Source organism: Benincasa hispida, chromosome 9 (genome assembly GCF_027475165.1).
Source record: "Benincasa hispida cultivar pf3 chromosome 9, pf3_genome.v1.1, whole genome shotgun sequence".
NCBI lineage: Eukaryota > Viridiplantae > Streptophyta > Magnoliopsida > Cucurbitales > Cucurbitaceae > Benincasa > Benincasa hispida.
Window position 1 is genome coordinate 9,901,755 of NC_143486.1, and position 13,805 is coordinate 9,915,559.

General features: G+C 35.4%; 1 protein-coding gene across 1 annotated transcript; it reads left to right on the forward strand.

Moving 5' to 3' along the window:
* Window positions 1–1,838: 1,838 nt before the first annotated feature.
* LOC120087005 (RHOMBOID-like protein 5) lies at window positions 1,839–4,074 on the forward strand. Its single transcript, XM_039043847.2, has 5 exons — window positions 1,839–2,122; window positions 2,430–2,593; window positions 3,383–3,558; window positions 3,647–3,903; window positions 4,008–4,074. Exons 1-5 carry the CDS (start codon window positions 1,839–1,841, stop codon window positions 4,072–4,074), a joined length of 948 nt encoding a protein of 315 aa, XP_038899775.1.
* Window positions 4,075–13,805: the final 9,731 nt, after the last annotated feature.

The window sequence follows — 13,805 nt, forward strand, 5'->3', positions numbered from 1 at the left end:
AGTGTCCTAACATAAAGTTCGGTACTAGGGGTGTTTATGGGTTGGGTTGGGTTGGGTTGAAAGACTTAAAGACTTTTTAGACCCAACCCAATTGTTCGAGTTGTAACCTTTTTCAATGCAAATAACCCTTATTAAAAATGAACCCAACCCAGCCTAGCCATGAAATATTTGGGTTGGGTTGGTTCGGGTTAATCGGATCATTTATTTAAAATTTTTTTCTAAAAAGAAGCAAAACGTAAATATGTAAAAATCTAATTTAATTATTTTCATATATTGAATTAAGATTAACAACTCCGTTTCAATTTATATAGTGAAAATTTTCTTTCTAAAGTGCAAAAAAACTACTTTTAAGAGTTGTTGAAGAATAAATTATTCAAAAAATATTGGAATTAAATAAAATTAAAATCAATATATATATAAATAATTGTGTTATAAGTAATAACAAAAATATATTTTAAAGTTAATAATAAACTCAGATTGGTTCGGGTTGGTTCGGTTGGTTTGGGTTATATTAGGTGAACCTATGAACCAACCCATAAAATTTTCATTTATTTGAACTCAACCAATCCAAATGAGTTGATAACCTAACCCAAACCATACGAGTTGGGTTAGGTTGATCGATTTTTTCGGGTCATCGGATTTTCTGAACACCCCTATTCGGTACTAAGAAAAATATAGATGACATATTCTTCAATAATAAAAGATTTTCTACCATTTTTGGAATGATTGAAAAACGTATAGATGATATGTCTGTAAAATGTGGGTAGCTATTGTTTGACGGAAAAGATGTTTTGTTTTTTATCCCTTGATTTGTGAAATGCTCCTTAAATAGGAGTTGAAGGTAAAGTGAGAATCAAATTAAAAAAAGGAGGGCAAAATGGGGAGTCAAAGATCCTCCCCATTTTGTCCCCTTTTAATATAGTATAGAAAAACATTATATATATATATATATATATATTAAGATAACATAAAAGCATTCAACCCATAAAATGAGCTAAAAAGATATAAGAACATACCAAAATTATTTTTAATTCAATATTAAATTATACACTGTAACATTTTTGTACAAATTATTTAGATGTTATTTTAAAAGGAAGAAATATATACGTGCATTACATGTGGTATAACACTAGTCTAATTAAAAACAGTGAACCCCTTTCATTTGAGATTATCTTTTCAAGCATTTTTTTCTCCTAAGTAACCAAGTTTATAAAGTTTATTAAATATATAGGCTAATAAATAACTAGGTTTAAATTTCATTTTAATTTCTAAATTTTAAATTGCATTTCATTTCATTTTAGTCTATAAACTTGAAAAAACAATCTGTCTATTCTTTCTCTTTTTTTTTTCCAATAAAATTTTTGTCTCTGTTTTTTTTTTATTTAAAAATAAATATTTTTGTCCCACATTAATTGTTTTTTGAAACTTGAGAATTATGATAAATATTTTGAAAAACTAATTAACAACTTTTACAAATTAAACTAAAATGAGAATCCATACTTAGATATTATGGAATTGGAGTCGATCATTATTAAAGAGAAAAGGTAACTATGAAAAGAAAAAGAAGGAATAAATGGAAAAAAAAAATAATATACTATTTATCATTTCCCTTTGTGGCAGTGAAATGAGAAGGGACATTCTGGTCATCTTCCACTTCCTATTAGCGGGAAAAAGTACCTAACTTAACGACCATCATAGCAAGAATCGTTCTTTGCCATTCTTTGGCTATTTCTCCTTTCTTTCTCTCACTCTAACAACTGGTGCACAATGGCATTCGTCGTAGCCGACGTTATTGTGCATTCCTTCCCCTCTATTGTCGTCGCCACCACCGTCGTGCAATGGGGAAGAGACCGCCGTCGGTTGAGTCGATGTCCTATGACGTCCACAAGCCCATGTCAATGCCACCACCACCAAGCTATTATCCTCCCCCGCCCAAGCCATGGTTCCCATGGCTGGTGCCTCTCATTTTTATAGCCAATGTGGCCATGTTTATTTTCACATTGTATGAAAATAATTGCCCCGCCACCACCGGAAGAAACCATTGCCTTCTTTACCCCGAGCTCGGACGGTTCTCCTTCCAACCGTTTCAAGAGAATCCCCTCCTCGGCCCTTCAATGAACATGTAAGACTCAAAATCCTGTTTCCTACCAGTAAATTATTATGTGGCTAACGATTTTATGAGAATTTAGAAACGGTCTATTTCATTAGAGCGGTCTAATTGAATAATTATTCGTTTATATGGAAAATTAGCATATGGGTTTTGTGAATGGGGATGAAATTGGATGACCCATGAAGAGAAAGAATGAAATTTAAAAAAAATAAAAAAATTCTGAGTGTTGCAGAGTTGGGGAAAAACAGAGGGAATTTTGTTAATTGTGATGGTTGGTTTGATTTGATTTGTTTTATGTTATTGTAAAATGGTGTTGCAGTTTGAGAATATATGGGGCTTTGGATAAAGAAGCAGTAGTAGAACGTGGGGAAGGGTGGCGCTTGGTGTCTTGTATATGGCTTCATGCTGGAGTTATTCATTTAATTGCAAATATGCTCAGCCTTCTCTTCATAGGAATTCGCCTCGAACAAGAATTTGGATTTTGTAAGTACTTTAGAAATTATTTGAAATGATTTTTCGAGTGCTTCAAAACATGTTTTTTAGAACTTAAAAAGTCATTTCAAACAGTCTCGTAATCTTTTATGTATTGATTTATTGCTTCACTTTTCTTAGCATTCATTTTTCTTCCTTTAACATATATGTAATTTAATGACCAAAGAAAGGAGAGATTTTGCCTGTGTTTTTAGCATGAGTTTGGTTTTGTGCTTCCCCTATAAATATTCAAGTGTTCTTTAATGGTTTTAGGATTTCTTGATTATGTAACCAAATAGTACAAGAATTTTAAAAAGAAGAAAAAAAGGTTAAAATTACAAATTATTCTCTTAGAATATTGACATATTTGGAAAGGATCTCTAAAGAGTTAAAACCCACTTCTATAATATTCAAAGTCACTCTTAAACATGCTCATCTCAAACTTGGTCATAGTGTATTTTAAGGTTCATATTGAAATAACTCAAAAACCCATTTGGATTTTTTTTTTTTTTTTTTTTTTTTTTAAGAATTTTGTTCAGTCATTTGGGATTTTTTTTAGTTTTATTTTTATAGATAATTGCAATGATAACACTTTTAGGGATAATAAGTACTTGTACAGTAACAAGTTTAAAGAGTTGTAAATATAGCAAAATCTATCAATGATACTCCATCGCCGATAGACTCATACCAACGATATGATCTAAATTTTGTATTATGTTATTTTTGTTAACACTTTAGGCTTGATTATTATATTTGCAACCGTTGTTTGTTTTTATTTGTGTATTTTGTGTGTTTTGGCAGTGAAAATAGGATGTTTGTATGTGCTTTCTGGATTTGGTGGGAGTTTACTTTCATCTCTAAGTCTTAATTCAGCTGAAAGTCCAACCATATCAGTTGGTGCATCAGGTGCACTTTTTGGGCTTTTGGGAGCTATGCTTTCTGAGCTCATCACAAATTGGACAATTTATGCAAATAAGGTACTAAAATCCTTAAAAGAAAAATTCTCCTTTTTCATTGTACTATAAACATCTTTGAACTTATGACTTGTTTGTCATTGAAATTCAGTGTGCAGCCCTCTTGTCTTTGATTCTGATCATTGGCTTAAACCTAGCAGTCGGATTCATACCACACGTCGACAATTCCGCCCACATTGGCGGCTTCATTTCGGGCTTTCTCCTCGGCTTCATCCTCTTAATCCGACCGCAATTCGGATACGTTAACCACAAGTACATCCCTGTAGGCTCTGATGTGAAACGTAAATCCAAGCACAAATGTTATCAGTACTTTTTGTTGATTATAGCTCTACTTCTCTTGATTTTCGGGTAATTCGCGACAAGAAATTGTACTTTCAGCGACGATGTCTCTACTTCCCCGTCTTGTTCGAGATCTTTTTTTCGCTAACTTTTGTCAGTTCTATTTTATGCAGATATGCTTCTGGTTTAACAAAGCTGTACAGAACTGGTCCACAAGTATTGACAAGCAACATTTTCTGAAGGTTTTCATTGAATTGTTTGACTTGATCATTGTTTCTCTTTTATGCCAAATTGATGAAGCACATGAAAATTTAAAAGAAAATGAACATTCTTTTATTTCCTCCCTTTCAAAGTGTACTTGTGAGAAAAAATCATTTTAATGTGAAGTTTAATTTCTTCTCACTCACAGTAGTAGAAGAATTGTATGTAGAAAAATACTCACTTCTTTGTTCACATAATGAGGACTTTTCTTTTCATTCTTTTCACTTAATTCTATTAGATTTCTGTTTTATATATATATATCTAAAGATCTAATGTTTACACTTTGAAAATCAATGCAATGGAGAATGTTAAGAGATACAATACAAATTGAGAAGATTTGAGGTTTAATTTATGTTTAATTTTTTTTAGATATTTTGTAGTACAACAATCGAGAGGGTGAGGCATTAAACCTTCGAATTCGAAGGAAGAAAGTTCAATTATTATTAAGCTAAGCTCACTTTCACCTTTAATATTTTTTTAGTTCAACAAAGGTGGAAGATAAAAATTTGAATATTTAATATTTTTAATTAATGATGCATGCCATAACTAATTAAGCAATGCTAAAATAAATATAAAACTTGTCTCAAAATAAATAAATAAATAGAAAACAAAAAACCACTATAAACAAATATACTTCCTTAATAAGAGAAAATGACCACTAGAGAATTTGGATTGCGGTAGGTTTTAAAATAATTGTTAGTAGTTATGCTTTTAGAAAAATAAGATGTGATGAAAGTTTCAAATGAAGTAAAATAGTGTTTGGAAAATTTTAACTTTAAATTAGAAAAAATTAGTTATGATGTTTAGAAAGTTAATATTATATGGTGTAATTTAGTTATATGAACCAAAGTAGACTTATTATTTCAATTATTTTGATATTGATAATTAATTTATAATATAATATAATATACATATTTGAAATTATATATAATTTGATTTCAACTAATTTTATTAATCTAAATTATTTGATAAAAGTTTAATTTTTATAAAAATTGAATCAAATAAAATTTGAAAATAGATATGGCAGAATATATTAATATAGAATGATAAATTTAAGATTGGTAAACAATTAGGGAAGGTAGCAAATTTTAGGAAAACTAATTTAAAAGCTAGTATCATTGTGTCACAGGGTGGAAGCGCGGTATTGCGTATTTTTAAATTTTTCCCGTGCGGTGCCAAGTTACGATTGATTAACTAACTGGACCTAATTTTTGTTCACCAGGTGACTATGGCAAGTCGAACACATCCTAAAACGGGCGGTGTTAGGTACTCATGACTATAAGGAAGGTAGAGACACATTTGTAGAAACAACACTTTATTGCTCAAGGTTATGAAAACCACAATTACAAAAGGACTCTAACTCGCAAGATTAACTTTAGAAGAGTTTACAATGGAGAGAATTCACTTTCGCTCACAAAATGCTCAAGTGAAAGCCCCATGATTCTTACAAATTTCGATCTCCTCTTATATGCAAGAGGAGGAGGGAGTTTTAACCTACAAATGTGGAGGGAGTGGCTTAAGTGGATGGGTTGACTCTCCATTTTTCTTTCTCAGCCACTCCCTTGAGTACCACGACCAACATCCCTATATTGGGGTTAATGCCCTGAATCTCATGGATCCTGTAATTTGTAATTGTAATGTACAAACTGAAGGAACTCTTATCAAAGAGTACCTTTGAGCGGAAGCAAGATCGTTCCAAACTCAATGTGACAAAATTATCGCATTCACAATCAAACAAACTAGTTATGCATTTAATAACAAATTACAACATGCTTTGAACTTTAATCAACAAAAGAACTAGATACATACCTGTTGAAGAACTCTTTTTCGCCTTTAAATCTTGCTCTTGTCAACGGACTGCACCTCTTGCTCTCGCTGTGCCAGCCAAACCAGTCATCCACCAAATCTCGATATCGTCTACCCTCGAACGGACTCCTCACGAAAAAGGCAGCAGGGAAAACACCACCACTCGGAACCCTCGGTATTATCAGAGTGAAAATCCAGGAAGTGTGGGCTCTGTAGGATTTGGTAGAGGGAATGAGGAAGGAACGATTGTTTATCACGACCAAGCAAGTGGGAGAAATCGGGAGTCTATCGTATAGACAGATGCTTAATCGTTTAGGTAAAGGTACACAATCGTGTAGTAAAAGGGGTTTGATCGTATAGACGATCGTTTAGTAAAACGCTTGGACGCGCGATCGTTTAGAAAATGCTAGACGATCGTTTAGTAAAAGCGTGTGTACACGATCGTTTAGTAAACTTTGAGCTGTCTGTATGCTCTCGGCTTGCTATGTGATAGGCAGTGTACTAATCGGTGAGTGAATATTTGATTTTTTTGCAAAATGAAAACCATTTTCATTTTATCCTTCGGTTACGAAAACTGAATGCAACCTCCCACTATCTCATTCGGTTAAGGAGAAAAAATCGCAAACAACTATCCCATAATTGTTTAAATTAAAAAATAAATATAATCATATTATATTTATAACCTATGGTTTAATATCACATCATATGCAACATATGAACTATAGTCCTTTTCTCCTCAATTATATATAAACCATATTTATATCATTTTCCTCCAATTAATATATCTCATACATCATGTCAACCATATCATATATAATTGACCAGTTCAATCATATCATATATAATCGAACTCCCTCTTGTCAATTTAAACACTTCAAACTGACTCAAAAAACTGATTCTCAACTTGAATCCATTGAGTTACCAAGGGGACCTTATGGACCTATGGCTCGAAGCTCTAACGGTATGTGAATAGCTAACAACTGCACTCTTCTCACCACAGATATATTTCTGTGTCCATCAGATATAATCAATCAATAGTACGATAACCATTCATAGTGCTCATAAGTACAGCTGGGCCAATTTACCGTTTTTCCCTTGTAGTTACATCTAACTCCTTAAGTACCATTGATCCCTCTAATGAATAATACAACATAGTCCTACTATGTGTGGACACCTCTCGGGCCATGAGAAGGTGTGTGGGCCCACATCGTTCAAGCTCCCGATCAGCTCTTAAGGGAGCAATCTATCTACGTATCCCTACTTCGGGGAAGGAGTGAATTCCATCTTATGTAGCTGAGTTCCTAACTCCCAAATCAGACGAATTCCCAAAGTGGTAGATTTGAGCCGGTGATCTGGCCACTTGCACCCATACAAATCAAAGAATCGCTTTCAAAGGCTGGAGTTCCTAACTCACTTAGGATTGAGGTCATGTTACCTATGGTCATCCTAGTGAAGTAAAGTCCTTTTCATGAACGACGTTATATAACGAGACTATAACACTTCGTGGTTCGGCCTTATACAAACTCCTTTGTATAGGATGCCCCCACTTGCATATCTCTGTTGGGATTGGTGTCTTAATTCTCCTGGAGTCTCGTTGTTTTGTAAAGATACACATTGTTCAATAAATAAAATAACTGTTATTTAATTCTAGCATTTACTCATATCTAATAAACAAAGCTCCTTGGTTATCTTATGTGAACTTAAGCATGTATATGTGATATACAAGTGGATCACGCCTTAAGTGATAACCTAAATCGATTTGTAATATAAGGATTAAGGTGGAATACCTGATCCTGATGACACTACGGATACGATCTGCTTTGTAGAGGTTTGCAAGTATTGTAAACGACTACAGATGGTAAATCCTGACCATTCATATGGAGACGTGGAGCGGGAGTGTCCTATACAAAGAGTTTGTATAAGACCTGGACCACGAGATGACTAGACTCTGTATATAACGCCGTTGATACTAGAGACTTGCATCTCACCTAAATGACCATAGGTGACACGACTTCAATCCTGAGTGTTTTGGGAACTCCTGCCTTTGAGGGTGGTTCTTTGATTAGTATGGGTAAGAGTGGCCAGATTGCCAACTCAACATGCCTACCTTTTTGGGGACTTTTCTGATCTGGAAGTTGGGAACTCAATCCACAAGATGGAATTTACTCCTTTCCTGAAGCAGAGATAAGAGAGAGATTGCTCCCTTAAGAGCTGATTCCGAGGCTTGAACATAGTGGCTGTAACACCCTGTATTTTATTTTTAGTATTAATGTAATTTTATTATTTTATTATTGGAGGGTATTTTTGGAATTTTGGATTTTCAGTGTAAGTGCAGGAATTTATTTTTAACCTTGAAAATTATTCAATTTGGAAATTAATGACAGGAATAAATTTTTTTTCGGGAAGGAAAGGTAGTTAATAAAATAAAGTAGAATAAGGAAAAGAATAAAATAAAAGATTTATTTTATTTCCTTATAAATTATTATTATTATTATTTTTATAAAACAACTCTTTTTCTTCTTCTTCCTTGCACCATCGAAGACCTAACCTCCCCCTTGTTTTTGTTTCTCTAGCCGCCGTCGATGCAACTCGTGACCACGCCGCCTCCAGCCACCAGCGTTTCGCCCGACGTCGGTCTGAGCCGTCTCTGCCACCGCCAACCCAACTCGCTCCTGCTGCATCATTGCAAAGCTCAGCCCCGCCCTCCAAATCCGCGCGTCCGCCGCCCCTCTGTCCGAAACCCAGCCTCGTTCACCGCTTCAGCCGTCGTTTCACGTTCTTTCCAGCTGCAGACTCGCGCGACCAGAAACCCAGCTTCGTTCGCCACTCGTCCAGCCCACTGTCCGAGCCCAGCCGCCGATCTCCACTGGTCACTACCTTCATTCACTATCGTTTGTCGGATTTCGGCGAATGTTGGTAAGTTTTGGGTGAGATCAGTTGAGTTTTGAAGGTTTTGGATTGCCCATTAAATTGTGGATTTTCCTTTTTGTTGATACCTATTATATTTAGGATTTAGATACAAGACTGGAGTACTTCAGAGTGCGCAACGTGTTGCCCAGTGGATTCAAGTTCGTTCGGCAAATAGTTTGGTAAGCGTTATGATCCTTGTTGTTGGTTGTTGGGCACCCATTGATTATTGGACTAAAGAATGATTTAATTTTAAGTATTCTTGAAGGTTCTAAGTCGTCATCCATTGAGTTTTAAAATTTGCTAAAAGGAGATTTTGGAATCAAAATCTTACGAGTGTTTGTTGATCAAGTTTCGTTTGGGTAAGTTAATTGGTGATCATTGGATTCAATTTGTATGTTTGGGTCCTGGTTCCAAGGCTGAAATTTAGTATTATATATGTATTAGGGGACTCAATTCAGGACTTATTTGGTTGGAGATCATTAGCTTGGATTAATATCTAAATTTGACTTCGAGGTAAGTAATCTTACCATTGGAACTACCCATGGGCCAAGTTTTATTTGTATGCTCGCGTGATAAGTGTATGTTATGGTAAATATTAGCATGTCAATTGATAGTATGACCTGAATCAAGTATGTTCTGGCACAGGTTTTGTTTTGTTTAAAGATACACCTAGGCACTTGATCTTTAGTATGTGATGGTATGTGATTTCATATGTTGATATCTGATCTGCTGGTGCTGAGGCATACTTGCATGTTGTGGGATTATGATGTAAGATATACATGAATGTAGTATGATATGTTGTCAATAATCATATGTATGTGATGGAGCCATGGTATCAAGGATTTTCATGTATGTTCCAGAATGGTACAATGTTGATTCTTAGAACGTTGAGACTGTGTGACTATCCTCATTGATTAGTTAGACGCTCACCAGTTTGTGTTTCCTTTGGGATTCACCAGTTTGTATTTCCTTCGGGATTCACCACTTTGTGTTTCCTTTGGGATTCACCAGTTTTGTGTTCCCTTCGGGTTTCACCAGTTTTATGGGCATATTTAACTACAATAGGATAGGGATTAGTCTCTTGTTTGTTCCATTTGTTTATATGTCGTAGGTGGGTATCTAGAGGACATAGATGCCTAACTTGACCCTAGTGGTGAGGTTACTTACTGAGTATTTTATACTCATTATTTTTCATGTTGTTATTTCAGGTAAAGGTAGAGATGCACTGGCGATGGTGTAGTGGAATTCGTGATCGTGTCACTGGGACTAGTTTTTACGCTTCCGCATCATGACATTTAGAGTCTTTATTTTTTTTTCTTAATGTTTAGTTTTACTGTCTTAAACTTATTATTACGGATTATTTCTTTTATATACTTTTAATAGTCTTTTACGAATTATGGGTACCCTATTATTGTTTTAACAATTGCATTTAATAAATGTCTTTTGAACTTCTTTTGTTTAATTAACATTTATTTCAACATAATTGAGCGTCATTTTAAATTTTATGCATGCATTTATTTTAGTAACGATCTAACCTAAGTCCTAGGGGGTCGGGTCGTTACAGTGGCTACAGCTTCTCTTTAGAAGAGAAGACTCAGTCATAGTAGAACTATGACTTATGTTCATTAGAGGAACAGTGGTACTTAAGGAGACAGATGTAACTACATGGGTATAACGGTTATTGGTCCAGCTGTACTTACGAGCAATCTGTGAAGGGTTGTCGCACTGCTGATTGGTTAAAATGGACACATATATATCTGTAGTAAGAAGAGTTCAACTGTCGATATTTAATAGAGTGCCTAGCAGTTAACGGATGGTAGATCTCGTGACTAAAAAGTTTAATTAGTTATTCACGTACCGTTGGAGCTTCGAGCTACATGTCTATGAGGTCCCCTTGATAGCTTAATGGATTCAGTTGAGGATCAATTCTTGGTGTTGATTTGAAATGTTCAAATTGACAAGAGGTATTTTGATTATATATGATATATTCGGTTTGATTTATGAGATACATCTAGTGGAGAATTGATGTAAATGAGATCTACATTAAGTACCATGGAATAGAAAAAGAACTATGGTTTATATGTTTCATGAGATGAAATAATAGTATGATAAGTTGGTTATCATTTATGTTTATAATAATATTAATTATTGGATAATTAATTCTTTTTCTTTTAAATAACCAAAGTAGTGGGTGGTTATTGGATCATGGTAACCGTGAGTTTAAAAGGAAAAATGGTTTTCTTATTTTAAAAAGATGTTTTACAAAACAATTTGAAAAGGTTTTTGAGTTTTCTCTCTTGGCAAAAGAAACTCGCGAAGTTGTCAAGTAAATTCGAATTTCTAAACGACGGCTGGGCGAGCTAAACGATCGTGCAGTGGCAAGCTAAACGATCGTATAGTTTTGCTAGACGATCGCTAGCCCAAGATAAACGATCGTTTAGAGTCCGTAAGCAACAGAACAAGCTAAACGATAGAATAAATGATCTCATAGCTTTTCTAGACGATCGCATAGATTTATCTAAACGATTGGACATCGACCTATGCGATAGATCTCTACCATCTCCCACTTACCCAGTCGTGTACGCGATCGGTGTTTCCTCCTTTGTCTGCCTCATACCAAGTCTGAACAGAATCTACCCTCTAGATTCTCAAACCGAGAATACCAAGGTAGCCTTGTTGGTGGTGTCAGGCTCAACTCGACACCGTTGAGGTTTTCTGGAGGCCATTTGCTATTGCAGGGGAGTTCGTGACTAAGCGATCATTGAGGGGTTCGTGACCGAGCGCGAAGTGTTCATGCCGTGTTCGTTGCGGTGTTATGTGTTGGGGTTGATGCCCTAAAGTCTCGTGTCCTGTAGTTTGTAAACAGTATATACGAACACCTGTGATTGTTAAGATATGATATTATTTCACATCTTGTTATTTTGCTCGGTTATTTGTTTTATTTGCTTTACCACAAACCAATAAACATAAAATCCCTGGTTATCTATATGTGACTCAAGCATGTATATGGTGACATACAAGTGGATTATGTCTTGAGTGATAACCAAAATGGTCTGTAGTATATGAATATATGAGGGAAACTTTATCCTGGTAATGCTACGGATGCGGCCTACTTTGTGGAATGGTCACAAGTGTTGTGACTTACCACAGATGGTCTGATCCTGATCATTCGTGTTGGGGGCGTCCTATACAAAGAGTTTGTATAAGACCTGACCACGAAGTGTTAATATCTCGTTATATAACATAGTTCATGATAGAGACTTCACTTCACTAGGATGACCATAGGTAACATGACCTCAATCTTGAATGAGTTGGGAATTCCTACCATTGAGGGCGGTCCTTTGGTTTGTATGGGTGCGAGTGGCCAAGTCGCCGATTCAAACCTACCATTTTGGGGATTCGTCTGATTTAGGAGCTAGGAACTCAACTACACAAGATAGAATTCACTCCTTCCCCGAGGCAGGAGTAAGTAGATAGATGACTCCCTTAAGAGCTGATTCTGAGGCTTGAACGATGTGGTGGCACACACCTTCTTTTGGCCTGAGAGATGTTCACACATAGTTAGACTATGTTGTATTGTTCATTAGAGGAATTAATGTTACTTAAGGAGTGAGATATAACTACAGGAGAAAAATGATAAATTGGCCCAGCTGTACTTACGAGCATCTGTGAAGGGTCATCGTACTCATGATTGGTTATATCCAATGGACACATAAATATATATGTGGTAAGAAGAGTTTAGCTGTTGGTCTTTAATGGAATCACTGACAGTTAACGGATGGTGAATCTCGTGGCAGAAGAGTTTAGTTAGTTATTCACGTACCATTTGAGCTTCGAGCCACATGTCCATTAGGCCACCTGGGTAGCTTGGATAAAGTCGAGAACCAGTGTTTGGGTTAATTTGAAATGTTCAAATTGACAAGAGAAAGTTCAATTATATATGGTTAATTATATAATATAATTGGCTAAATGTATGAGATACATTATTTAGGAGGAAAATAGATATAAATATGATTTATATCAAGTAGAGGAAAAATTACTATAGTAGATATATGATATCAAACTATAGGATATAAATATAATATGATTATATTTATTAATTAAATTAATTGATTAATTATTTAATAATTAACTAATTAATTCACGTATAAACATGGGAACGTAGGGCCGTGAAAGTTAAGGTAACTGGCGGGTTGAAGTATGAAAATCGTTTTCATTTTGATAAGTTAATCAGTCGTGTAATTGATATCCCGTGCCCAAAAGAATTTGTGAAGTAAACGATCGCAAGAGCTTATACGATAGAATCTTATTCGTCTAAACAATCGTCTAGTTCATGCATTCCCTAAACAATCGTATACCAATTTCCTAAACGATCGTCCAGCCTTTCCTAAACGATCGTGTAGCTCTACTATACGATAAGCGTCTCCGCTATACGATAGCAGAGTTCTTCTCGTGCGCGCTTATCGTTTACATGAATTCTTCTCCTCCGTCCTCTACCAAACTCACCAGAGCCCACACTTTGGGTTTTTTACGCCGAGGATACCTGGGTTTCCCTAGTGGTGGTGTTGTCCCCGAATCCTTATTCATGTACGTTCGGATCGTGCAATAATAGTCGAGAAACTCGTCAGGTGCTAATAGATCAGTGGAGTTTTCCGTTGCTGTGGGTTCACACAAAAGAAGATCGTCTTCCTCTGGTATGAACCCCTTTCTCTATATTTTATCATACTCTGGGCATGCTATTAATAATTTTATTATGCATAACTGTTAGTATTGAATGTATATCGTTTATGTTTCGGTCACTTTGAAATCAAAGCGATCTAAGCCTGCTCATGAACTTCTCAATATTGAGATCTTTCATTGTGGTCGTGTAGATCGAGCGTTCGTGGTCGCTGTTGTTCGAGCGGTCGTGCAACGGAGCGTGGAGACGAGGCTTCAAATGTTCGTAGATTTCCTCTCTTGTTCATTCGAGTTTATTCATGTTGTAATTTCTTTGT